Source organism: Eretmochelys imbricata, chromosome 2 (assembly GCF_965152235.1).
Source record: "Eretmochelys imbricata isolate rEreImb1 chromosome 2, rEreImb1.hap1, whole genome shotgun sequence".
NCBI lineage: Eukaryota > Metazoa > Chordata > Testudines > Cheloniidae > Eretmochelys > Eretmochelys imbricata.
The window spans coordinates 137,704,087-137,730,991 of NC_135573.1; the positions used below are offsets into that span (position 1 = coordinate 137,704,087).

The following is a 26,905-nucleotide window of genomic DNA, read 5'->3' on the forward strand; positions in this document are numbered from 1 at the left end:
TACTTTCTTCATCATCTCAAAAGGTTGCCCTAGGTTAAGCCTCTATGCTCAAATCATTAAATTCCTACGTCCTTTTGCTTTCTAATTTCTATCCTGTATTGGTGTTCTAAGGAGCCTCGTGTATAGAGCACAAGGAGCAGTGACTTAAAACCCAGGCAGTCTTGAGTCAGGGAGAACAAGGCTCTGCTTAAATGTGATGATGAAGTTCCATACTACTGTACAGCTGAGCAGAGATCAAGTCTTCTGCCTGTAGCCTTTGCTTCCTTTTAAGCCCCATCCAAAATGGAGCTAAATTGCTTTCTGGATTTGTTTTTTAACTGGTTTCATAGCTAAATCAGGTAATTTGGTTTATGATTTCAGCTTGCTAGCTTTCATTGGCTGTGTCCCATTTACTGACCTGTTCAGTTTTCTGGTGGAAGATGGAGGACATATCCAGTAAGGTGCTTCGTTCATCCAAGGCTGCAGCAAATGCCTTCCACTCTTGCTCCAACTGACTAGCGATCTGTTTAATCTGCTGTGAAGCATAATGGCCAGATTCAACCAAACGATTTGCTACTGACATGATGCGATTTATGTTTACATACACATTCTGCGGAGAAAGGATGACAAAGGCAGAATGTGGTTAGGAAATACAATTAACCTCACAAGCCTAGATTCAAGAAAGAATCTGTGAAAAAAAGCTAAGCAATGTTTTCTGAATAACCTAGTTTTACATATACTAAAAGTACATATTTGGGGGTAGATCCTCTCTTGGTGTAAAGAAGCCTTGCTCCATTGACAACAATGGAACTTCTCAGCTGTTGCAAATTTGTGTTTCTGACTCAATGAATGATAATACTGTGGTCAAAGGAACCCCTAGTACTTCACAAAGACCCTAATAAAAGCAAACAGACAAGCTTCATCTTGCCTCACAGAGGGCTTGTATAGTAAATCTATTGCACTAATGGAGAAATGAAGGCATTCAAATAGTTAACCATTAGGAAATCATAAGTGACTGGTAATCACGTGTTTTAAACAGCGTGTTCATGTTCCCAGACCACCATAACCTAGGGACCTTCTCTCCCCCTTAAAATTTTACCTCCACTCATTGAGGCATTACAGCCGTTCAAGGTCGCAGAAAGTGACAGCAGCAGAAGTCCTCTTCAGTATTTGGCAATAACTGAACTGTTTTTGCACATACTTTCTGAAAAAAATTACTTCCAGACTTAATCACTGAACTCTAGCCAGAGGAGTAAAAGACTAGCTAACTTCCAAAAAATTGAAAATGATACCCTAAAGCAGTGGTTTTCAAGCTGTGGTCTGCGGACCCCTAGGGGGGGTCCATAGACTATGTCTAAGATTTCCAAAGGGGTCCGCACCTCCATTTGAAATTTTGTAGGGCTCCGCAAGTGGAAAAAGGTTGAAAACCACTGCTCTGAAATTTTAATACCTGGGCAATCTTAGGCATCCATAGACATCACTGCATTCATCTCACAATTACATCCTTATTCTGACCCTAAACACTCAACACCTAAACTCTGGGCAGATAAAAAGTAAGATCATGCAACTGAAAAAACCACGTATTTCAGCTTCTAGAAAATACCAGAAGCTGAAAATCTTTACCTAACCAAAGGGTATTTGTTTTCACAGTGTCACTCTTTTTCTCGGCCAACCTGAGAAGCTACAATAAAGTTATCTGTAGCAAGTGCTCTTGTTTTACTTTTCTCCTCGTAACATTGAAAAATACTGGGAGTACCTCATCAAATTTGGATGAAGATTTGGCACGTGACACAGAAGTTCTTTAGCAAAAGGTCCCCATTCTTTGCAAACAGCTCTTACCTCAGACCTGACAAACTCACTACACCACACGTCTGACCAGATATTTATCCATGAAGAACAACATGTAAGTTACCTACAGAAAGCTCGTAACTTACCAAGATTTATAAGATATACTTACTTATGGGTAATATTTAAGGAATAATGTATTTATATTGAAAGTCTGCTTATGCATCTGAAGTACAAATTAGTCACCAGGAAGTAATGTGTTTCAATGACGACAGATTCCAGCAAGAGAAAAGGAGTACTTGTGGCACCTTAGAGACTAACCAATTTATTTGAGCATGAGCTTTTGTGAGCTACAGCTCACTTCATCGGATGCATACCGTGGAAACTGCAGCAGACTTTATATATACACAGAGACTATGAAACAACTCCTCCTCCCACCCCACTGTCCTGCTGGTAATAGCTTATCAAAAGTGATCATCAGGTTGGGCCATTTCCAGCACAAATCCAGGTTTTCTCACCCTCCACCCCCCCCACACAAATTCACTCTCCTGCTGGTGATAGCCCATCCAAAGTGACAGCAGACAGTGGGGTGGGAGGAGGTATTGTTTCATATTCTCTGTGTATATATAAAGTCTGCTGCAGTTTCCACAGTATGCATCCGATGAAGTGAGCTGTAGCTCACGAAAGCTCATGCTCAAATAAATTGGTTAGTCTCTAAGGTGCCACAAGTACTCCTTTTCTTTTTGCGAATACAGACTAACACGGCTGTTACTCTGAAACCTGTCATCAAGCAAGAGAGAGTTGTTCCCCACCCCCCACTCACCATCCCTGCTATCAGCTGGCAAGGTAATGCAAGGTTCTCTTGTTTACCCTTGCCACATCCCAGAATATTCAATAGAAAACTATCAGAGACAACTGCCAACGACAGAAACCACTTGGAGGTGAAAAGGAACATTATAGCAGGCAGGAGATCGCCTTGGCTATGAATAAAGACAAAAGGTTCTTTCAGTATAACAGTGTGTAGGGAAGGACACCGTATCCATTCACTGAGGAAACCCCTTAAGGAGTGATCGTTTGGATTCTGTTTTTTGTGAAACCAGCTAGGTCTGCAATGGACTGAACTTTGGGGGGGAAAGCCTACTTTATTATATAGGAAATTTAACTATTAATAATTGTAGATCCAGGTTCACATTTTAGGATTTTGTTTTGTACTGTAACCATTTGCTTTCATCACTTTCTCCCACTTCCAATTAATTCTTTGCCCTTTTTTAAATGAGCCTGCTTTTGCTTTATCATAAGTGCTTGCAAGTGCTGTGTGGTTTACAGAAGTGGAGGTTTAATGTTAAACTGGTAAATTGGGGTACTTTGCATGCTAAGTATCTGGAATTTCTACGAGTAGCATGTGTCAGGGGCTGGATACCACAGGGGAACAATTCAAAAAGGACTCGGGGCTTGGACTGCACCTATCGTTAACCTGCAAGGTGAAGTAAGGGCTGGTATAGCCCAGAGGAGAGTGCTTGAGTGGCTAAAAGGCTCATGGTGTTACTGAGTTGAGACTCCCTCTCATAAGAAGCAGGGGGTAATAAAGTGACTCTCAGTCCGAGGTGCCCCGAGAACCATCACACCTGTAGTAAAAACTACCTGAAGTTCCAGCAAGCACTAATACACACAATGCTCGTGAGGAGTACAACTTTTTAAAATCACCAGGTTCTCTGTATTCTGTCCACGTGAGTTCCACTTTCCAACCTTCTGCGCTTTTTGAAAATCATCACAGATCAGTGCGGAAAAAAGGTAGCACTCTCTAATACTCTGTGATTTGATACCTTTACTAACTGAAATCACAATGCATCAGATCTGGAAATAAAGTGTATAACAAAGTGTATAACAAAACAAAATCTAACCTGGCTTTGTCTCTTCCTCTTTGAAGCAGCAGTATATATGATTGGAGAAACACAGGAGAACTCTATCTGTTATCTGAACTATCTTATTGAAGTAAGTTCAATTTGATTCTCTGGCATGTGGACTATATGATAAAAAGCCTGTTAAAACACCTGACAATGGGGCTTGGCTGAGTAATGGGAAATTATGTTAAGTATAGTGAAAACTGAAAATCCCTTCCCTTTCTCCATACTGAGAAACTGAAAAGAATGAAGGAAATATTCTATTACTATATGAAGTGTACATCTAATCCGTATAACCCACCACAACAAGAAGTCAGCTAATCTTATGGCATCAGCTGGGCTTGAAGGACTGAAATTTTTACCACCATAAATGTGAGTAATTACAGAAGCCAAAGCAATGATAAGGGTAACCAAATCTAAGGCTTCCAGCGTGAATGGCTCATCTATGGGTGTCAAAGAAATATTCCTTATCACTGTATTTACACTACTTTGTTCTCTGAAGCTTTAGAATGAAAGGTACTAAAAAGTGTGCAAATGCACACTGCCAGAACACAAATGAACAGCAGTCTCACTCAGTATTTTATTTTTTCCTCCATTACAGCACCCACCACAATTTGAGAAGTCTACTAAAGATTTAAATCTCAGTATCTAGAAGCTGGTTCCTATGACAGAAAGCAGCAGCAATTCAGATCAGAGAAAGAAGAATGACAAAAAGGAAGAACTGGAGGATGACAAACCCCTCAAATATCAACTGGCTACCATAGGAAGACTTAACTGAACCTTGGATACAGATAGAGAGGGACTGACAGATGCATTCAGTGAAAGCATATGGTCAACTATCTTTATAACACCTATACGCAAAGTGAAAATGTCATGCCGTTCGAGAACCAACAGGTATTTCTTGAATTGAATCGAGTACTCTCTTTTTCTACTGCCCCATCCAGGGATTTCTTCTTAATTATCCCATTAGTTGATGGGTGCCATTAGCTGACTGCAAGTAAATAGGCAATAATTGTAGGCCAATGATCATCAACAACTTTACTAAGAAATAATAATTGTTTAATCGGTCATTTTAAATGACAACTAATGCAATGAATCTGGAGCTTCCAAATGCTAATCAACTGTTTAGGAAGTCGGGGAGGAAAGAGGTACAACTTCGCTGTGTTTTTCAGATTATTCCACTGCATTGCAGAAGTGTAAAGCTAATGAATGCTATGGAGCAGCACAAAAGGGCAGCAAAAAAACCAGCAATAGAAAAACAAGTATATGGGCAGCAGTTTGTATAAAAGTACATCTCATTTACAACCTTCTTTACTCAGAGCACACTTTAATAGAATGGCATTTGCTCTTTAAATTTCAAAATACCTGACAGAGGTTCTGCAAGGTCTGGAAATACCAGAATTTTTCTCCTACAGGCTATATAAAAAAATTTATTGTTCAACATGGCAAAGGCTAGCAAATACAGATAAACAAGCTAAGGCACAGGCCGGCTATAGTAGCATGTGTCATCCTTTGGCATGTGGCTGATTTCAGTGGAAGGCAAGTATACACGGGAAATATGGGTGACAGCCTGCCAGTTTACCTCAGCTTCTCTGTAGCACTTAATAGAAACAAACCGGCAAAAGCATTAAAGGTTTCCTTTTTCACCCACATATTCCCAAGCCCTTTATAAAATGCTGGTTTAGTAAACAGGTTCTGAAACAGGAGCTGCTATTCTGCATATAGGGAGTGCACATTTGGTATGATATACAAAAAGAGACATCCTTAAAAGTATCAGAGTAACAGCCGTGTTAGTCTGTATTCGCAAAAAGAAAAGAGTACTTGTGGCACCTTAGAGACTAACCAATTTATTTGAGCATAAGCTTTTGTGAGCTACAGCTCACTTCATCGGATGCATACTGTGGAAACTGCAGAAGACATTATATACACAGAGACCATGAAACAATACCTCCTCCCACCCCAGTCTCTCCCGCTGGTAATAGCTTATCCAAAGTGACCACTCTCCTTACAATGTGTATGATAATCAAGGTGGGCCATTTCCTGCACAAATCCAGGTTTTCTTACCCCACACCCCCATACACACACAAACTCACTCTCCTGCTGGTAATAGCTCATCCAAAGTGACCACTCTCCTTACAATGTGTATGATAATCAAGGTGGGCCATTTCCAGCATAAATCCAAGTTTAACCAGAACGTCTTGGGGGGGGGGGGTAAGGAAAAAACAAGGGGAAATAGGCTACCTTGCATAATGACTTAGCCACTCCCAGTCTCTATTTAAGCCTAAATTAATAGTATCCAATTTGCAAATGAATTCCAATTCAGCAGTTTCTCGCTGGAGTCTGGATTTGAAGTTTTTTTGTTTTAAGATAGCGACCTTCATGTCTGTAATTGTGTGACCAGAGAGATTGAAGTGTTCTCCGACTGGTTTATGAATGTTATAATTCTTGACATCTGATTTGTGTCCATTTATTCTTTTACGTAGAGACTGTCCAGTCTGACCAATTCCACCATGATTTCAACAATTTCCATCCCACCATCAACCTCAGCCTAGTCCAGTCCACACAAGAGATCCACTTCCTGGACACTACAGTGCTAATAAACAATGGTCACATAAACACCACCCTATACCGGAAACCTACTGACCGCTATTCCTACCTACATGCCTCCAGCTTTCACCCTGACCACACCACACGATCCATCGTCTACAGCCAAGCTCTGCGATACAACCGCATTTGCTCCAACGCCTCAGACAGAGACAAACACCTACAAGATCTCTATCAAGCATTCTTACAACTACAATACCCACTTGCAGAAGTGAAGAAAGAGATTGATAGAGCCAGAAGAGTTCCCAGAAATCACCTACTACAGGACAGGCCTAACAAAGAAAATAACAGAACGCCACTAGCCGTCACCTTCAGCCCCCAACTAAAACCCCTCCAACGCATTATTAAGGATCTACAACCTATCCTGAAGGATGACCCAACACTCTCACAAATCTTGGGAGACAGGCCAGTCCTTGCCTACAGACAGCCCCCCAACCTGAAGCAAATACTCACCAACAACCACATACCACACAACAGAACCACTAACCCAGGAACCTATCCTTGCAACAAAGCCCGTTGCCAACTGTGCCCACATATCTATTCAGGCTACACCATCACAGGGCCTAATAACATCAGCCACACTATCAGAGGCTCGTTCACCTGCACATCCACCAATGTGATATATGCCGTCATGTGCCAGCAATGCCCCTCTGCCATTTACATTGGTCAAACTGGACAGTCTCTACGCAAAAGAATAAATGGACTTTATTTATTTTATTTATTCAGATGTCAAGAATTATAACTTCATAAACCAGTCGGAGAACACTTCAATCTCTCTGGTCACGCAATTACAGACATGAAGGTCGCTATCTTAAAACAAAAAAACTTCAAATCCAGACTCCAGCGAGAAACTGCTGAATTGGAATTCATTTGCAAATTGGATACTATTAATTTAGGCTTAAATAGAGACTGGGAGTGGCTAAGTCATTATGCAAGGTAGCCTATTTCCCCTTGTTTTTTCCTACCCCACCCACCCCCCAGACGTTCTGGTTAAACTTGGATTTATGCTGGAAATGGCCCACCTTGATTATCATGCACATTGTAGGGAGAGTGGTCACTTTGGATGAACTATTACCAGCAGGAGAGTGAGTTTGTGTGTGTTTGGGGGTGGGTAGTGAGAAAACCTGGATTTGTGCTGGAAATGGCCCACCTTGATTATCATACACATTGTAAAGAGAGTGGTCACTTTGGATGGGCTATTACCAGCAGGAGAGTGAGTTTGGGGGTGGGGGGGCGGGCGGGCGGAGGGTGAGAAAACCTGGATTTGTGCTGGAAATGGCCCAACTTGATTATCATACACATTGTAAGGAGAATGATCACTTTAGATAAGCTATTACTAGCAGGAGAGTGGGGTGGGAGGAGGTATTGTTTCATGGTCTCTGTGTATATAATGTCTTCTGCAGTTTCCACTGTATGCATCCGATGAAGTGAGCTGTAGCTCACAAAAGCTTATGCTCAAATAAATTGGTTAGTCTCTAAGGTGCCACAAGTACTCCTTTTCTTTCTTCCTTAAAAGTATGTCACTAGGACTATTATCACTGAATCCTTACTTCTCTTTTGTGGTAAATTACTAATTACTCATCTGAGATGGCATTCAGAAGTTCCAATCAGGGATCAATGATCCACTGTACTAGGCACTGCCCAGACAAGTGAAAACTGGGCAATGTCAACAGTTTTATAGTCCCTCATTAGTAATTATTTAAGTTACCTGCAGTATCCAACCAGTACTCCCTGTTGCATTATGGAAAAGAAAACTGGACTCTTTAGTCTAGAAATGCTTTACAAAAACCCCTCCCTGGGAAACTAGAATACAAAAATAATGAAGTCTACAGAGACACCTAGGTGCGTCTATTCCAATTATGCGTTAGCATTTAGTCTTTTGAAAAATCACTGCATGTCAAAGTGATCTGACAAAGACTGCAGTTTAAAACTAACAGTGCAGCTCTTGTTTGTTGGAGACTCAAAGAATCTTACAGGAGTTTAAAATTCAAGATGTAGCTTATCAATCAGTCTAAGGTGACAGGTTTGTAAATTAAAGAAATGTTAGAAGTAAAAAACTTGAGACCGAAAAAGGTATCTTTAAGAGGGGGAAGAAAAAAAAAAAACAGAGGTTTTCAGTTCTTGAACGCTCTTTACCTCATCTGACCCGCTTAATGTTTTCGTTCATACCAGCCCCTGAGGTGGGGTTTAAACAGATTCTACCCTAGTACCTTCTCTCTGCTCCAAGTTAACTGTTGACCCACTGGAGTCTGTAGTGCAGCCTCCGTGCTTTAGATTAAAGCTTCCAAAAATCTGTAAGGGCGCTTAGTTCTAAGACTCACAGTTCACAGACAAAACTGACAGTGTTTGACTACTACAGATTTTAGTGATTCTGAAACAAGCTAGTGTGTATATGTATATACACATACCCACCCACCCACACACACACACACCTGATAGATACCATACTTTGACAATAGGAATCCAGAATTCCTTAACTAAAATATATGTTCGCCGGTCACGGGTCAGTTAACTCCCAGGGCAAAGAGGATAAGCAAGTATAGCTTTTAGCATTATCTATGGGGAAAACAAAACCTGAGATTAAGGGCTGGTCCACACTTAAAAATTAGATTAACCTAGCCACGTGGCTCAGGGCTATGAAAGATTTTGCACCCTGAGAGCCACAAGTTAGGTTGACCTAACCCTCAGTGTAGACCAGATGTGAGCAAACTACAGCCCGCGGGACCATCCTGCCTGACCCTTGAGCTCCCGGCCAGGGAGGCTAGCCCCTGGCCCCTCCCCGGCTGTCCCCGCTCCCCTGCAGCACTCTGGGTGGCAAGGCTGCACACTCCTGCAGGGCAGCGCGTCTGGCTCCGGCCAAGCGGCACGGCTGCCAGACATGCTGCTCTGAGCGGCATGGTAAGGGGGCTGGGGCCGGGGGGTTGGATAAAGGGCAGGGGGGGCCCAGGGGTAAGTCAGCAGACAGGGAGCAGGGGGCGGTTGGATGGGGCGGAGGTTCTGGGGGCGGGGGGATGGGCGCGGTCAGCGGACGGGGAACGGGAGGGTTGGATAAGGGTAGGAGTCCCTGTCTGAGGGCAGGGGTGTGGATAGGGGTCGGGGCAGTCAGCAGACAGGGAGCAGGGGGGGTTGGATAGGGGATGGGGTCCCGGGAGAGCAGTTAGGGTCAGGGAGTCTCAGGATGGGGCAGTCAGAGGACAAGGGGTTGGATGGGTCAGGGGTTCTGAGGGGGGCAGTCAGGGAGCGGGGGCCAGGCTGTTTTGGGAGACACAGCCTTCCCTACCCAGCCCTCCATACAGCTTTGCAACGCCGATGTGGCCCTCGGGCCAAAAACGTTTGCCCACCCCTGGTGTAGACACAGCTAGGTTACAGAAGAATTCTTCTGTCGACCTATCTATCGCCTCTCAGAGAGGTGGATTAACTATATTGATGGAAAACACGCTTCCATCGAGGTAGGAAGCGTCTGCACTAGGGTGCTACAATGGCCCAGTTGCAGTGCCATGTAGCATAGATATAACCCACAATTTACCATAATTGGCTACTCTATGTCAAACCCAACAAACACAACTGTGCCTTCACACATTAATTTTCAGGCGTGCAGTGTGCTACGCCTCTGGCAGTAGCCAAAGGTCGCTCAGCTTTAGCTTTCTCTTACCCAATTTATTTTTAAAGCAATACTAACACTGGCCTATACAATCATGTCCACCGCTCTGAGGAAAGCAAAACCATGGAAAGTCCAGAAAAAAGGTTGTAGAGGCAGTGAGATGATGTACAAAAGGCCAATGAGAGAGAGTGAGATTCCTAGAACAGATGTTTTAGAAATAGATTTATAATGGGATTTTTTAGTAATAATTTTTCAGTATTTTTATTATTGTATATATTTTTGTTAATGGTTATACAAATTTATGGGAGCTGCCCCTTTAAGGATAGGGTGGAGGCATAGTGACTGAGCTAACGCAGGGGCTCCCAAGGGCCTGCCCAGTGATGATGATGCTGCAAGAGGAGGCTGGCCTGTAGCTGCATACCGAGCTGTGAACTCCTAAAGAAAAGGTTTGGATCCCCAACATAAACACAGCTCTCTTTAAAAAGCTGAGTTTTGTAATGGAGGCTGCAACAACTGCTGTGCAAGGTGTTCCTCATGCTCCCTCCACTCCATACACTTGCACAGCTACTTCTGTCATGCCTGCCAGCATCTGCAGCCCACGGGGCACATGGAATCAGGGGGCATAGCCATGGAGCACGTCTTCCCTCCTCCTCCACATAAAGTGGACTGAAGCCTTCGTAACTGATCAATGATTGATAAAGTTTTCGACCCCACGCGCTGAAAAAAGATAATCAAGCCTCTCACCCCCAAAATAATTAAATTGGCTTAAAGACCCAAACAATTTTTTCAACCATATGCATTTTGGGTTCTTTCTACTTGCCTTCTGTTTTTTGTGATTTTAAAGTTCGTGGTTTTCAAGCTTCTTCACCTCGAACATGAGAGCTAGAAACTTAATTTTGATCATTCAAAGCAGAGATTCACAATCACCTGACTCTAGGAGCTGGGGTGTTACAGACTGGCTAGAACTTTACGAGGAGTCTGATTCAGCTTCACCTGTGACAGATCAGCTACCCCGCCCTTCCTCTCCACCTGTCCTGCCCTGCTAATCCTGATTTGCTGGGCATCAGAGGGCCTAGATCAATTATCAGACCCCCTGTGTAAGAGCTGGATGATTCCCCTAAAAGCCTGGGAGAGCTCAACTAGAGAGAAGAGCTGCAGGAGGAAGGCTGTCTCCTGTTACTGGCACTGAAGGAAGAGGGTGGTAGGCAGGAGGGGAGCAAGCTCCTGTGAGAGGGCCTAGACAGGTCCAAATCCCGGATAAGTGGCCTGGAGGCAAACTGGGGAGAAGGATCCAGCTTGTGGAGAACAACCAGACTGGGAAAGGACTCCAGGGAGCAAGCCCTGGGGTCAGTAGCTCAGATAAGAGGTGGGCCTCCAGGGAGAAAGTCTAGAGGGTCTGCACGCTGCAGGAGGGTGGGGGGAGGGCAGCCCCTCCATTTTGTTTTCTTTGGGAATAACGTTGAAATTAGTTTTCAATGCCCCACTTAGGGGTGCTGAGATAGGTGGGCGCCTGACAGAGCCGCCCTGATTGAAGGTGGGCCGGACACAAGGGGGCCTTATGAAGTTCAACCCTTAGGGCTTCAAGAAAAACGCTGATTATCACTAAACTCAAGTAAGTCTCACATACTGATAAGACTGAGTCACTGCTCTTTAAAGAAACTCTAACACTTGAGCGATTCCCAAGTGGTCAGAGTAAACAGGCTGGTAATAAGTTGTGCTGCTACTGCTGAAGGCAGAGACGGACACTGAACATGCACACAAGGGAAAGCCCTCTGGGCGGACTGTAGGTTTGATCTACAAGTGATTGCAAGCCCCCTGCCCTTTAGGCTTCCCTTGATTCGTGCTGTGTTTATTCCATATCTCCGGCTTTCCCTTTGCGGAACGACAACATGGCTCAACAGCAGCACCTAAAAAAACCCAAAGTTTGGAACTGCCTTGTTTCCCATTGCACACTTTTAATGTAAGTAGGGAAACCAGGGCCCACTGCGATCAAATGAGAGGCTAATGTTAACTGATGTACAACGGTTGTATTTTTTCAAGGTGGTGTGTGTCTTGGGCCATTTGACAACTGTATCCTCAAAGAGAATCTAAGTTCAGTAGTTTTATTTTAAAATGGTGTACAGACAGGTGCTTTACTTATGCTAAATACAGTGTACTGAAGACTAGTTTGTTCTTTTCACCTTTGGAGATGAATCATTTGGAATAGTTTACCCTGTAGTTAGGGGCAACACTAGTGTACAGAAAAAGGGTAATATATGCAGATGTGCTATTTCTTGTATTGCAAGGAAAAAGACTCAGCGCTTGTCAAATTTATTCCTCTGCAGACTAAACACATGAAGTGTAGGTCATATACCCATAACTACACAGAAGGTTAACTATATCCAATTTAAAATAGCAATTTGCTTTTTGTTCTTATCCATACTTAAAACGTTCAGCTGGCCCCACTCAGTCTCCTTGTGTATGTTCCTCTCCTCAGCATTTCTCACTGGACCCACAAAGAATCCCATTGGTCACAGCTTCTTCACTACTACTGGACCCAGCTTGTGTTCTGGCAGCAAGCTTCCATCTAGCACTTATTCTGATTAATGGAAAACTAGAAAGTACAGCACCAGCTATGCCCGTCCATTTTTCTGGCTAAGGCTGTTGGCTGAACACAGGCGATGCCTCATTCAGCAGTGAAGCAATTACCAGAGAGGGAACTCAGTGATGTTCAAGCTTGTTTTTTCAGGCATTATAAGGGGTTGGGGGGTGTTTGTTTGAAGGCTCTATTGTCTTGTTGAACCTGCAGATGATTTGCTCTGAAATTTCATCTTCAAAAAGGAAGGACAGAAAAGTTTATGAATCAGGTTCTGGACAAAAACATTTATGAGACAAACTTCTATTTGCAAGCCCTATTTCCCCTCCCCCCACCCCAATTTGGATTTAGATTACTCCTACTGATGACAGAGCCATTACGACTTAATTCAGCAACAACTTGCACCTCCAAAATCTCTTGCATATAGAGAAGCTGTACATACCTAGCAGCTATTTTATCACTTTTTCTCCCTCCCCTCTACTTTGTCAGGGAGATGCAGGCTGGTGCAAGGGAGAGACAATCATCTTTTTTTAAGTGAGAATATTTAATACATAATGTATGTAAGCTGCATATGATTACTGACAATTTTTTCAAATCGAGACTGTCAATTTACTGCTTACAAAGCATGTGACATTTCTGATGACTGCAGTTTTTATAGGCTTCGTTAAGATTGTCTGACACTTTCCATGAAAGGACCCTGTTTTCAGTTGCTTTTAACTTTGCTCAACTTTAATTGTTCAGGCTGAATTTGATAGTATGTTTCATCCACAATGCTTCAGCCATTTCTCAAAGTGAGATTAAAGAAAAACATGTTTTGCCCATGTTGAAACAATTCTTTCAGCTGTTTCACTGAGAAGCTCTGTGCCTCCAGCAAAGGCTCAGGTGACGGGTGTCTTGCTAGCGTCTGGAATGTGCCTTTGGCTGTTCCTAGGGTGAGCAGGTAGCAAGTGTGAAAAACTGGGACACTTTTTTTTTTTTTTTTTTTTGCGGGGTGAGGGAGTATAGTTGCAGATATAAGACACAGCCCCTAATATCGGCACATCTGGTCACTCTAGCTGTTCCCATGAAAACACATCCAAAGTTGGCGCACGTGTAAGATTTGAAAAACAACAGTTTGCACATGTTTTATATAGGCTTTGTGAACTTTGGCAGCTAAATTCACAAAAGATTTAATCTTCACTGAATGTGCTCCAGCCCAGGGCTGCAGAAGCCAGGCAGGGCTTCTCCTGCAATTGCTTCTCCCAGCTGTAGTGACACCAGAACTGACAGCAGGGAGATTCTCGCCTGTGCTTACTGCCAACCCCCACCACTCTGGCACCCAAGCAACAGGGAGGAGGAAACCTCCTGTCTCTAATTCAGAGGGGATGCATGCCTGTAGGGTAGGGATCACTAGTAGGACAGGCTGGAATGGGCTGAGGCAAAATCGCTAACCACTAGAGAAGACTTGCCTACCGAGCCTGGAGTAGAACCCAAAATAACCAATAGCCAACATTCCTCTCCTGTCAGCAAAGTCAGAAGTTCAGATATACCAGAATTAAGGTTGCTTGTGCAATCTTAATTTGGCCCCCTTGTGCAGATGCATAAATTGAAGTTATATAGCAGGGGTGGCCAAACCGCAGCTCGTGGCTCTTTAACAGTTAAAATGTGGCTTGTGGAGCCTCCCCCGCCATTCTCCCCCTGTCAGAGGGGGAGGGGGAGATTGGGGCTTCTGCCCTGGCGCAGGGCAGTGGGGCTAGTTTCTTCTGCTAGAGACGACTGGTGCCTGCTGGGGGAGGCATAATTTAAAAGGTTTGCCCCTCCCTCAACAGCTTGAGTCACAACCTCCTCTTACCATCAGTGGCCCCTCCCTGCAGATCCCAGGTGTTAGCTCCGCATGGAGAGGTAGCGGCAAACAGCCAGAAGCTGCAGGAAGGGGCCACTGCCTTTAGCTCCGTGGTGAGAGGCAGCAGCCCCCGCACCACCACCACCCACAGAGCTCCCAGCTGTTTGCTGCTGCCTCTCCCTCTCCCCACAGCCACAGCTCCCAGCTTGCTGGCTCCAGCAGCTTTGCGGCATCATGTGACCGAGTAGGGTCAGCAAACCCTGGCAAAAATCTGGGGTGGCGCATGACTCCGTGTGCCCCCCCTCATGCGTCACCTCTGGTTCTGAGCAATGGGGACGGGAGTCTCAGGGCTTCAGCAGGTGCAGGGCTTCAGCCCCGAGCCCCGGCAGGTGCCCCAGCTCTCGAACTTCTGAAGGTTGTCATATGCAGCTCAGAGGATCAGTAAGTTTGGCCACCCCTCTTACAGAGTCTTTTATTACATGATCACATACTAATTTTTCCACAGGACCCCTGCCTCATTCAGTACATAAAACGGATGATGATCTCCGAATGAGCAGATATTCAATAATTTGTTTTCTCTTCATGGTTCAAACTGTGTGACTTCTTAATAGCATCACACTTGTTTTTGAAAAAGTTCATCAAATTTACAATATAAAAGTATACATAGATTTATTTTTTCTACCCCTTTGTACTTGCCTACACTTGGAAGTTTACATTGAATAGCTGGTCCTGAAAAGGGTGGACTGATTTTAAGTCAAAGAAACTTAAATCACCAATTTAAAATGATTTATTAGCAAGCAGGAAACGGATTTAAATCAATTATTTTAATCTAGTTTTGAATTTGTACTATTTACGTATTTCCTAAAGAAAGACAGATTTGCATTGGGTGGTAATAATTAAAACATGTTGACCTGCAGCTAAATATAGGCTTTCCACGAAATCTGGTGGAGGTTTTTTTGCTAAGAAGGATGATCCACTATATCTATATTCATTTGATTAAACAATTACATAGCAACTTACATTTATGCAGATTCTCAATGTTTACATGTTTATGATGTTAGAAAACAGTGAATGATTCATTTCTTATTTACCAGATTATTTTGTGTTGAGCTCTATTTGGACGGAAATTCAAATAAAATACACCAAAACAGAGTTTTAATTGATAAAATTAAGTAAAATGATCTTTAAAGTGCTGGATACACAAGAAAAAAGTTTTGCGGTTTATATTAGCATGTTTGGCATTTAAATTAGCTATCTATTACACAAAGCAAGTATCTTTAATTAGTGATCCAAACGGATTGTTTCTGGACACATATTGAATCTATTTCCCTATGTTAAGTACCCTCACACCTTCTTGTCAACTGTCGAAATGGGCCATCTTGATTATCACTACAAAAGTTTTTTTCTCTGGCTGATAATAGCTCTTCTCAATTAATGAGCCTCTTACAGTTTGTATGGCAACTTCCACCTTCTCTGTATGTGTGTATATATATCTTCTTACTATATGTTCCATTCTATGCATCCGATGAAGTGGGCTGTAGCTCATGAAAACTTATGCTCAAATAAACTGGTTAGTCTCTAAGGTGCCACAAGTCCTCCTGTTCTTTTTGCAGATACAGACTAACACGGCTGCTACTCTGAAAACTTTCTGGACACCATGCTCTACCTACATTTTAGAACGACTAGATCTCACCCTCTCATACCTACTTTTTAATCCATAACTCTGAAGTTGAAAACAAGCTTTCCTGGTTTTTCAACTGCCAAGTGGTTTCTTAGCTTTGAATTAGTGATTGAACTGAACTAGCTGAAGAAACTGAAATCAAGAAAATAGTCTCTCTGTTGCTGCAGAAATGGCTCCTGATGTTTCGCTGGTTTAGCACTTTAAACTCTGGTTCCAGGTGCTTAGCCAATAACTGACACCAATTCAGTGGTCTGACTTGTTTTAAAACTTGGCAGGCAAACATGTACTAATTATTATTTTTTATTCAATTTAAAATAGTTTAGGCTTTAACATAGGTTTATTTTAAAAACAAACCTGTATTTAATTTAAAACTTTTAAAAAATCTGTTTTTTTTTTTTTTTAAAAAAACATCCATTTTTGTCCACACTGAAAGTACCAATTCCATGAGAAAACATTTACTTCAACTTCATTCTGTTATGTCAGAATGATAAATGATCCCTTTTAAAAATGGAGGATTGTGAATACTGAGCTGACAGGCTCTTTTATTGAATAGTGAAATTTCTTATAAGTATTCAAGCATAAGCTGGAGTCAATTTATGGGTTTTTATATAACTAATTCTGCCCACATTGTGAGCCCATCTAGCATCATTCTTCATTTAAAGCCCTACATGTTTTCTCTGAAGTTGCTGACAATTTCTAAAGCAATACTTGAGAATCCACTACTGAAATACTTGCTAGTAGTTGCCAAAGAACTATTCATTATCCGTATGCTGTACTTTCACCAATACTGACATGTGGTCTAATGGACAGGATACTGGGGGACTTGGAGTCCGAAGACCTGGATTCTATCATAGGTCTGCCACTGAACTGTGTGACTTTGGTAAAATCACATTGCCGCTATGTCTATTTCCCCTCTCATCCTTTCTTCAGATTCTAAACTCTTTGGAGCACTGACCGTCTCTCACTGTGCATTTGCACAGAAACATGGTCCTGATTTTGGTCAGAGACTGTAAATGTTTCCATAAAATCCAACAGCTGTGCAAGAAACTGTTTTGCAAGTCATGTTTCTTACCATACAGTTCATGGCAAAGTGATTGTGCTGCGTCTGCAGCTCCATAGCGTGGGGGTGACTGGTTCCAATCTCTGTGTAACTATTCAGAAACAGACCTTTGTTGTGTGTGATCCAGTCAAACATCTGTAAGAAAAACAACAACAAGATCACTCATTTACAATGCAATGACAAGCTATAAACAAGGAGCATGTGATTTCGCGTTTTACAAGAGACCCAGACCCTACAATAATGAAACCTGAAGTTGCAGTTTATTTTTGCTACTTTGTTAATTTCAGTGTTAACCATCTCAAAGCTTTCTCAAACGAACAATCTCAGCCCAAAGATTTTATCACCCCATACTCTAGTTGCAGCAAAATCTGCTCCATTAAATTAGGGCCAGAGAAAAAATCTTTACTTGAAGTTTGAAGGTAATGCACAAAGACAGACTGCATGATAAAACATCTACCTTTTCGTGTTGCTAATCTTCTCAATGCTGGCTTGCTAAATTAAAAAAAAAAATTAAGACAAGCTATTAGAAGCCTACTTCTATACCTGCTCAAAAATATAATTTTAGTTATGTAATTGCCTGCAGTCATAGCCACGTTTTATTTGTATTACAGCAGTGCAGCTTAAAGCCTAGGCATTCATACAAAATATAAATGTTCAAGTACACGATCACAACTTCCTCCATTTTTGTCTTAAATACAATAGTCACAAAATCCTACATTATGACAATGCCAAGGTTTTTTAATTCAACATAAATGCAGGAAATGCAAGTTACACTCCCAACCACCATCTAAGCGAGAAGTTGGTGCAACTGATGTATCTTGAATTATTGGTTACATTGTTAAGCGTGACTTCAAATACAGCATTCAAGGTGTAGATGAGTTAATGCTGCATTTCCTTCACTTTTTAATTGCCGTGTGTTAACAGAATTAACATTCACATAGATTTTTTGCATGCAATGTATATATATATATTTGATGCTGGGGAGCCGTTCAGTTTTTTGCCGGTGGAAAGTGAAGCCCTACAGAGAACAAGCAGCACGGCAAAACAGATGCAGAGCTTGATTCCCTGCTGTGATCATCAACTCCTCCATAATTCTAAACTGAAGAGACCACCTGCTCTCCGAGCTGGGTGAAAAGGATTCCTTGATGAAAGAACACAGGCAGGAACCAAAAGTGCTGCCAAGTTGAAAATATCAGCCTTAATAATATGTAGGTTACCAAAGCAACACTAGTAACTTCAGTTCTCCATTCCTCCATGAGCTGGGAACACAGAATATATTGTAAGTGGCTGGGTTGCATGTCAGGAGCCAGGAGCAGGAAGAGCCAAGAGCGTGGCAGCTTCAACGTGAGGGCAGTCCAGACATACCTGAGCAAAGAGGTTGAATATTTAGAAGGAATAATCTCAGGTCTGCGTGAGCCACACCTTCAGACTTGGTGTTTCTAAGCCTGCATTTGGGGGTCCATTGGAAACTCAGACCTTACAACCATGCTGGCACATCCAAACTGCTCTATGCAGACCCAAGTCAGAACTTCAGCTTCTGTGGGTGTTTAGCATCATATCCCAGAGTTCCTAGCTCTCTAGCTAGCTTAAGCTGCTCTGTGCTTGGTTATGGGAGAACTTGTCTGTGAAGTTGACAGGAAGTATTTTGCATGGTTTTAGCCCACCAACACATCGAACCAAGCCATTCTGAGTCTGCATGCTCCCAGCAGTCAAAGCCATCCACATGGATTCCGACTCGGCGGAAAAACTTTTCCACCTCATGCTGCCAATCCTAGTTCACGAATCAGGCAGAGCGTCTGCAAGATGCTGGTGGACATTAAAGTAGCAGTTTGTGAGCTGCCAAAGGCACCTCTCAGAAGGGGGTACTGACATGCCAGCCATGACCCAGCTGATGCTGCTCATGCCTGTTGCCTTAGCCACAGTCTCCCTCTATGTAGACCAGAGCTTCTGGAGCAGGGCCACAGCACAGACTGGTGGGTTCACATCATCAAACAGACTTGGAGTGACTAGCAAAGCACAGTCCTTTCACATGAAGAAACAGATGCTCCTGGAGGTATGCAATCAGCTTGCCCCATCCTCCAGTGCCAGTACACCGACATGAGGGCAGCCAAGCCAGTCCAGAAGCAGGTCACCATAGCCATCTGGAAGCTAATACCCCAGCCTAATACAGGTCCATGGCTAGCCAGCTTAGAATTGGCAAGTCACTGTGCGAGTTGTTGTGGCAGAGGTTTGAGAGGTGATCAGGCCTGTGAAGTACTGAAAGTTGGTAGGCACTACATATGTTACGGCACAATGTCTGGGAGGATAAGGGGAAACCTCTTCTAGTAGACTCAGGACACTCCTGGATTTCTGCACTGGCATACACGGCCAGACAGTGAATCTGTCATAATGGGTGCGGGATCCAGATGTCCCACAGAAATTAGGGATGCTTTGTGTGCCCACATACCAGTTTGCATGATGCCATGCATAAGGGGGAATTAAGTGTTATTTTAAGTCATACTCTGTATGAGTGAAAGGCAGCTATGGGATTTTTATTTTTATTTTTTTATTTTTAAGTGTGTTGGTAATATGAATTCTGGAAACACTTTCATGAAATGTATGGAGATGTTATACATTTTATGACTATTGGCCAGGTACTTCAACTCAGTCTATGGATTACTCTGACATTTGTAAAATTTTATTGTGAAATTTACTGAGAATGGGCATGTGATGACCTTTATTAATGTTTGCCACTTAACATTACATCTAATAAAACTTGAATTCCACACAAGGCTAAAGAAGCAAGACTTTATTTAATACATGTATTAAGATACCAATATAAGAAACAGAAAAGCAGACCAGCTGCCCTCAGAACGTACAACACAATAACCAAGTTATGTGCAAGAACAGTGAAAGGTGCATGTTACCAAATGACATGGCCAACTATTCCTGGGTGGCCTCTCCTTGACTTTCTGGTGCATTTTACACATGTGGGCTGCAACTAGACTTGAATGGACGAATCCAGAGGGTACACCTGCCCATTCCACGTGCTACTGTTCATTGCTTGTGACATGATCCAGCCAACTGCTGAACTGCTACACAGTCTGCAGGACACAATAGTGTGGAGGGAATTCAGGGCATGGAGGTAAAGCTGGAAGTGGCAATAGAAGCTGCAGTGTGGTAGCCATGAGTAAAAGTAATAGCTCGAACTGTTCCTTCTGCTGCACTGTCTTCCTTCTTCAACCTCAAGGCATGCTCCATTAATCTATCTGCCAATCCTTGCTCACGCTGTGCATCGTCTCTCTTTTTCCACTCTTCTCTCATCCTTATCCTTCTGATATTTCATTGGGTGCTTCTGGAACTCTATCTAGAATCTCTCCCACCAGCTCATCTCAGATTTTCTGCTTGCCAGAAGAAGGTAGGTCCACTCCCCCAGGCTCCTAGTGCCGTGTATTTGCCCTACAGAGGTGGAAGGATCTTGGGGTGGGGTGGAGGGGGATCCTGCTTTAATTCAAGGTCAAAAGATGTTACTTTCATCAATGGACTGTTTATTATTCACACAAAAAACACTGGCCATTGACGATCTCCTCTGGAGCAGCACTGAAAGCCATCATACATCATGGCAAGAAATACATAAAAAATTAATCTATTTTCCTTTCATTTTTCCATGATTGGGAGGGAGAACTTATAAGTGGTCTACTTACTGGCCATGGATTTTTCAGTCCTTTCAGGCAGGGCAAGCTCTGGAAAACATTGATATTCTGGAAGTCCCTGACTGGAAATGTGAACTTCGTTCCAAGCCAAGAGAGGACAGCCATCTGTCTATGCTAAGATCTGTTTAAGCTTCTAGTGCCCAACATATGGAGGGGCTCAAGAGTAAGGCTAAGATTTTGTCACGGAGGTCATGGAAGTCACCAAATCTGTGACTTCCAGAGACCTCCGTGATATTTTTGCTTCAGCCCCAGGGTGGCGGTGATGGACCCGTCAGCTGACGGGGGACCCCCTGCAGCTCCCAGCCGGCATGGGCAATGGGGTCCCCCTGGCAGCTCGGAGCCACCGCTGTAGGCGGTGGAGCTGCTGCCGCAGGGGGACCCCACAGTTACAAGCTATTGCCGAAGACACTGTGGGCAGAACCCACAGCTCCAAGGTGCTGCTGGAGGCAGGGGGGACCCCACGCTGAACTCTGGAGTCCCAGCAGCAGTGGGTGCTGGACCCTCCTCCTTCCCCATTTTGTCATAGTTATTTTTAATAAAAGTCAGGGGCAGGTCACAGGCTTCCATGAATTTTTGGTTATTGCCCCTGACCTGTCCGTGACTTTTACTAAAAATAGCAGTGACAAAATCTTAGCCTTACTCTTGAGTTCGAGAGGCAGCCCTGATAAGTATACCAGCCCTGGAAAGAAATCAATCATCTGGAGTTCCTACTCAGTGAGAAGTTGGTTTTAATCACCAACCAGCAATGGGTGAAAATTTGTAGTAAAATCAATAAGGTGCTGATTTAGCATGGAGACACAGTACATCCTCCTTACAAGCATCTTGTGTCCATGCATAGACCCAAATGACTGCCAGCCATGGGGACTCCTAACACAGACAGCTACCATCTGCTGTAATTTGGACTCCTATTTAAGCCAGCTATGGACCAAAATACACACTGGCATTTTGTTTGGACTCATAACAGCCAGCTTTTTGGGGGACTCAGTTTACAGAACAGTATGGGCATGGCCAATTTATAAGATGCACTGTATTAGATGGGAAGAGTACGTGAGGTTAATTGTGGGGCCCTGATGCATCCTGATAACAGCCATTAACTAGTAAAAATTTTATGATAACCGCTCAACTTTCTTACTCATTTTACGGTATCCATTTTGAATCCCAAGTGGTGATGGGAGGAAAGCGGGGGGAGCTAAGGGAAGGGCGTGGGTTCTGCCATGAACAGAAGTACATCCAAACCCTGACTGATATTCATAAAGTAATAGACATTCCTCCCTTCCGTATACTAACAAACATGGCAGCAGAAACTTATCAGATTCTAGAGCGGGCTGCTCCCAAGGGCTGTCCCTCCGCTCAGCACAGTCACACACCATTGTGTGCTCAGTGCACACCACAGTTGCCAGTACCTGGATGAATTTCTCATAAAAGAGGCAGGAGGACAGTGAGTTCCCAAAAAGTTCTGTTGACATCCTTGAATCTGCAGTACTTGGTCTTCAGACACTGGCCCAAGTCCAGAAGGGTTCCTGGCCTAGTCAGACTAATTTGTGTGTGTGTACTGAAAGGGGTTTGGGTTTCAACCTGATTCGGAGCCCAGGCTTCATGTGCTGTGAATACATACTCTTAAGGCAGTGGTTCTCAACCCGCAGCCCAATCAGCACACAGCTGCGGCCTATGTGACATCCTCAGGGTCATACAGGCAGTATTGTGTGGATGAGGCCCACGTAACACATAGAGAGCTGCATATGTGGCCCACAATGGTAAATAGGTTGAGAACCACTCTCTTAAGGTCTTATCTGGACTAGAATAAAAAGGTGTGTGTATTAGAACATATTAGCTAGCACAGACAGATTTTACAAGTTTAGCGTGCTGCCTCTAAAACTTGCTGAGCTGCTTAGCACTTTAGCTAATTAATACCCACACCTTTTTTCCTAGTCTAGACAAGAACAAAGAAACAACATTAACCACCACTGAGCACGGCTACCCATAGGAGCACATCCCAGAGGTGAACAATCTCAGCTTTATCAACTCATAACCCACCTATTCCAGTCTTTGGGAAATAGAAAAAATGGAAGAGATTTTTTTCTGACAGACTGAAAAGACAGAACTCTGAGTGATTGGCATAAACCCTACAACCAAAACTTTTAAGCAGGAGTTAACAATATGAATCAGGAGCTTTTCAGGCAAGACAATAAGGGAAATAGTTGTCAAGTGCCATATTTAGGTGTCTTAAACATTAACTCTTCCTTCATATGTTCGCTGTACAAAATTAACACAGCAAGAAATTTGCAGCTTTGTAGGCTTTCAATCCCTGCAAGAGTAACTGAATTAACACATTTCTAAGGAGATATGGGGCATCGTGAATGCTGGATGACAGAGAGCATTCAATCTTGGTCAGATTTTTTCTGTGAGTGTGTTTTTGAGCTAATGTGCACCATCCCCCCAGTTCCTGAATGGCAGAAACAGCTTCTATTTACTTTTTTAATAATTTTCCTTTGGTCATAGATCATAAGAAGTGGTATCTCCAGGAGAAATTATAACCCGAGCATTTTAGAAAATGGGCCAAAACCCACTCTCCAAGGGTTTTGGCAGTCTAATTTCAGCCTCTCTTAGGAAGAAACTACTATCTTTCTAGAAAGCTTCTTGATCAAATATATAGTGGTCATCAGTTTCTAGTTATGTCCCATCTTCTGACGCAGACCTGCTTTTACTCTAATGCACGTAACTCTTTACCCCTTACCAAACAAACCCTGGTAATACTATGAACACAAATGCGAAGTGAGTGTTGTATCTATGGCCATTCATTAGGCTTCCCCACTAGGGCGTGCACTCTTTTCAAAGGAGATATTATCAACCACTAAAAATGAATCTCAGGAAATTAGACAGCACATCCGTCTCGCCCAGTAATTAACACAGGACTCTTAAACATGTCAATGTAGGCATCTTTTTCCCCCTCCTGTAGTTCAGGAGAGCTTAACTCATTCTGACCACTTACAGACTGAGCAAGAGTCACTCAACAGGAAACTGAGATGATGCATCACTGCATTCATTCTGCTGCAGCAGAGGGGCATTACTCTTTAACAGTATGCACATTCATGTTGTGCCAGAAAAAATACCATCCTAAAATAAACTTACTGCAACTGAAGTGTCTGTGTGTCACTCAAAACCCAAATCCCTCTCCGTTAATCAAGTTCACTGAAACACCAATTATCCACACTAGAAACTGAGTTCAGAAAATACTAAAAGCCACTCTGAATACAACACTCCCCCACACCTCAATGGAAAGTTGTAGTTAGTAGTTCTTAGAGAATGTTTTCCAGCTTTCATTGGCACTTTTTTTCTTTTTTTTTTTTTAAATCAGGCAAGACCAACCTAAGTACCTTGAAGCTGATGGTGCATGGTTGTTTCCCCTTTACCCCACAGCCCTTTTACCTTTTCAGCATCCTGCTCAAACAGCCTGAGCTGAAAACATTGGTCCAGTTTCAACTTCCGCACATGCCACATCTGATGCAGATGCTGCCGAGTTGAGTGCAGCCGGTCCAACATGGTGGATACTTTGGGTAAAAGGTTCTGCAAGTCTGCGTTCCCTGACCCAGAGTTCTTTTTGGGGAAACTTTCACTGCTCTGTATCCGCTGGAGCAGCTTTTGTCCTTCCAAGTCAAGGTCCTCAATAGGGGCCTTAATGACTTTCTTCTTCAACTGTGAATGCTCCTCAATCATATTTCGAGCACCCTCCAAGTCCTGAGGCAATTCCTTTTTAGCCAGTATATCCTGCAGTTCCTCCAATCTGGACAGCATATGGGTTGCACTGCTAATGTAGTCCTCAAAGGCAACTCTGATTTCGATCCATTCCTCATGGTTATACTCCAAACAGCCATCAAATTCTGGAGTTAGCTGAGAGGGGTCAACTACTTTGGTAAGGCCTTCCAGAGATACCATGTTAGTCTAAAACACAATGAAGAATATTGCAATCACAAATCTGATGCATTTGGAAAATACAGTGAAAATGCAGTTCAGAGCATCTAGTTAATATTGTCTGTGCTCGTATTTTGAACAATATATAACATTAAAAACAACCAAGGCAACACACAATGCTTTATTTACAAAGCACAGGTGGCCTTAGAAACCACAAATCTAACATGAGATTAAAAATAGACCCACACTTCTTGCAGTCCTGCAGCCTGATTTAGCTCTCCTCCCATTCAAATGCCAAGGTTCAGCTCAACTATTTTTAATAAAAACTTGAGCTAGGTGGACCAAAACTCCCCAGGAACTAAGCAGTAAGCCTACATTTTTCTATCTTGCTATTACCTCAAATTCAAACTTAGAGCTGCCAAAGTTAGTCCTTTGTTTTTGCCAGAAGTTGTCTGGCTTGATTATCAGTGCAACATGAATACAACAGGGAAAGGATTCCTGTAAAATCTTCAGCAGAGGCTTAATAGAGTCCCATTTAGATCCACGCATGTCTACAATCACTGTGAATCCTCGTTTACAAACTTCTTCACTGGAGGGAGAAGAAAAGAAAAGAAAATGTTAATATGCACTATTACAAGTTAAAGGTCAAATTAGGCTTCTCTTGTTCCATCACAACATTTGGTAATTCAGTTACCTGTGTAACAGCAGCAGGATTTGGCCTAAATGCTTACTATCGGACGTACTAACCAGGTCTAGAACTACACCCTGGTAAAGGAAGCACAAAACTTGCTCTTAGTCAAGATTAATTTTTTATTTCCAAGCTCTCTATGTAGTTATCGTTTTTCAGCCTTGTTGCGAATCAGCAGAGCAGCAAGCATATTCACAAGTTGTTTTTCAATGCTGTACTAGTATCATTCATTTTGTACATCTATATTTTATCCTCTTAGGCTGTAACCCCATGGAAGGATACACAGTCCATGTTAGCAGCAAAATGCATTAATAAATACCTGATTTTTTATCCCTTGTGCACATCAATGACATACCTCTTCGTGTCCGGAGAGAGGGGATACCCAACTGTGCTATGCAAATTAACTGGATGAGTCTCAAACAAAAATGCATGAAGACAGTTAAATAGGTATCTAGGAAAGATGTATCCAATATTAAATATCAGCAGTGCTGTGGACCCAGACTAACCAACCTAAGAGTTAAGTATAATCTAAAAGTAGCTGATAAAAAAAGTTTTCCAGGCTGCTGAGGAAAAAAGTGACGTCTACCCATTGGTAAAACGTGAGCTGAGTTTTACTGGCTGAGCAGAAAGCGACCCGACACTCTACGATTTCCGCTACAATCACCGTGGAAATTACTGATTTCCACTACAATCATCGTGTTGTCATTAATACACAGGGGTGAGGCAACGATCTTGGGGTAAGGGGTTACGGCACTACAGAGTTTCTTCCGCCTGTAGCACCAAATGGACATTCTGTGGGACTATTTTAGTGGAAATCAGGCTACTGGAAGCCCTTGCCCCATCCCTCCCCCCAACCTACCTGGGCCATCCCACTCTGGCCAGGCACCTCCTTCCTTCCCCTCCCCATATACTGAGTGACCCGATGGCCAACTGACAAATTCATTGTCATAATGACCAGAGTCATTTGTCCAGAGAGCCTCTATAGGCTGGTAGTTGGGTCTCCCAAAGCCACTGGTCTAAAAGTTGTAAGGAGGGTGCTACCACCTCCACCCCAAATGCCTATTTGTGACTCTAGCCCTTTATAAACACCAGAATAAAAATCAATTTCAGGTCAAACAAACAATTTCATTTAAATGCTTCCCCATACACTGATTTTTTGATTCACTGACATTTTCTGCAATTTTTGGATTCAGTTTGGGGAACAGGGGGGGTTGGGTAGGCGTGGGAGCCCCGGGGGCCCTGTCAGGGGATGGGGGTGTGGATAGGTCAGGGCAGACAGGGGACAGGGGCTGTGGGAGGGTCCCGGGAGGGAGAGGACAAGGAGCAGGGTGGGTTGGATGGGTCGAGGGTTCTGAGGGGGGCAGTCAGGGGGCAGGAAGTGGAAGGGGGCAGAGGGCCAGGCTGTTTGCGGAGGCACGGCCTTCCCTACCTGGCCTTCCATACCATTTCGCAACCCCGATGTGGCCCTCGGGCCAAAAAGTTTGCCCATCCCTGTTTAGAGAATTTGCTCATCAATTTTTGTGCAACAAAGCAGCAGCTTGATTTAATCCTTACCTTCTACATTTTTTAACTTAAGGCTACAGCTCAGATCACCTTTAGGTTTATTCA

At 43.2% G+C, this 26,905-nt stretch overlaps 1 protein-coding gene across 1 annotated transcript in view; it reads right to left on the reverse strand.

The window, feature by feature from the left end:
* The window catches only part of LOC144260148 (triple functional domain protein-like), a 196,866-nt gene that overhangs the window by 30,761 nt on the left and 139,200 nt on the right, over positions 1-26,905 (reverse strand). The window contains exons 4-7 of the mRNA XM_077808708.1: positions 25,006-25,198; positions 24,127-24,639; positions 17,021-17,143; positions 398-589 (exon numbers count right to left, since the gene is read on the reverse strand). Coding sequence (XP_077664834.1) covers positions 398-589; positions 17,021-17,143; positions 24,127-24,639; positions 25,006-25,198 — 1,021 coding nt within the window. The remainder of the gene's footprint in view (positions 1-397; positions 590-17,020; positions 17,144-24,126; positions 24,640-25,005; positions 25,199-26,905) is intronic.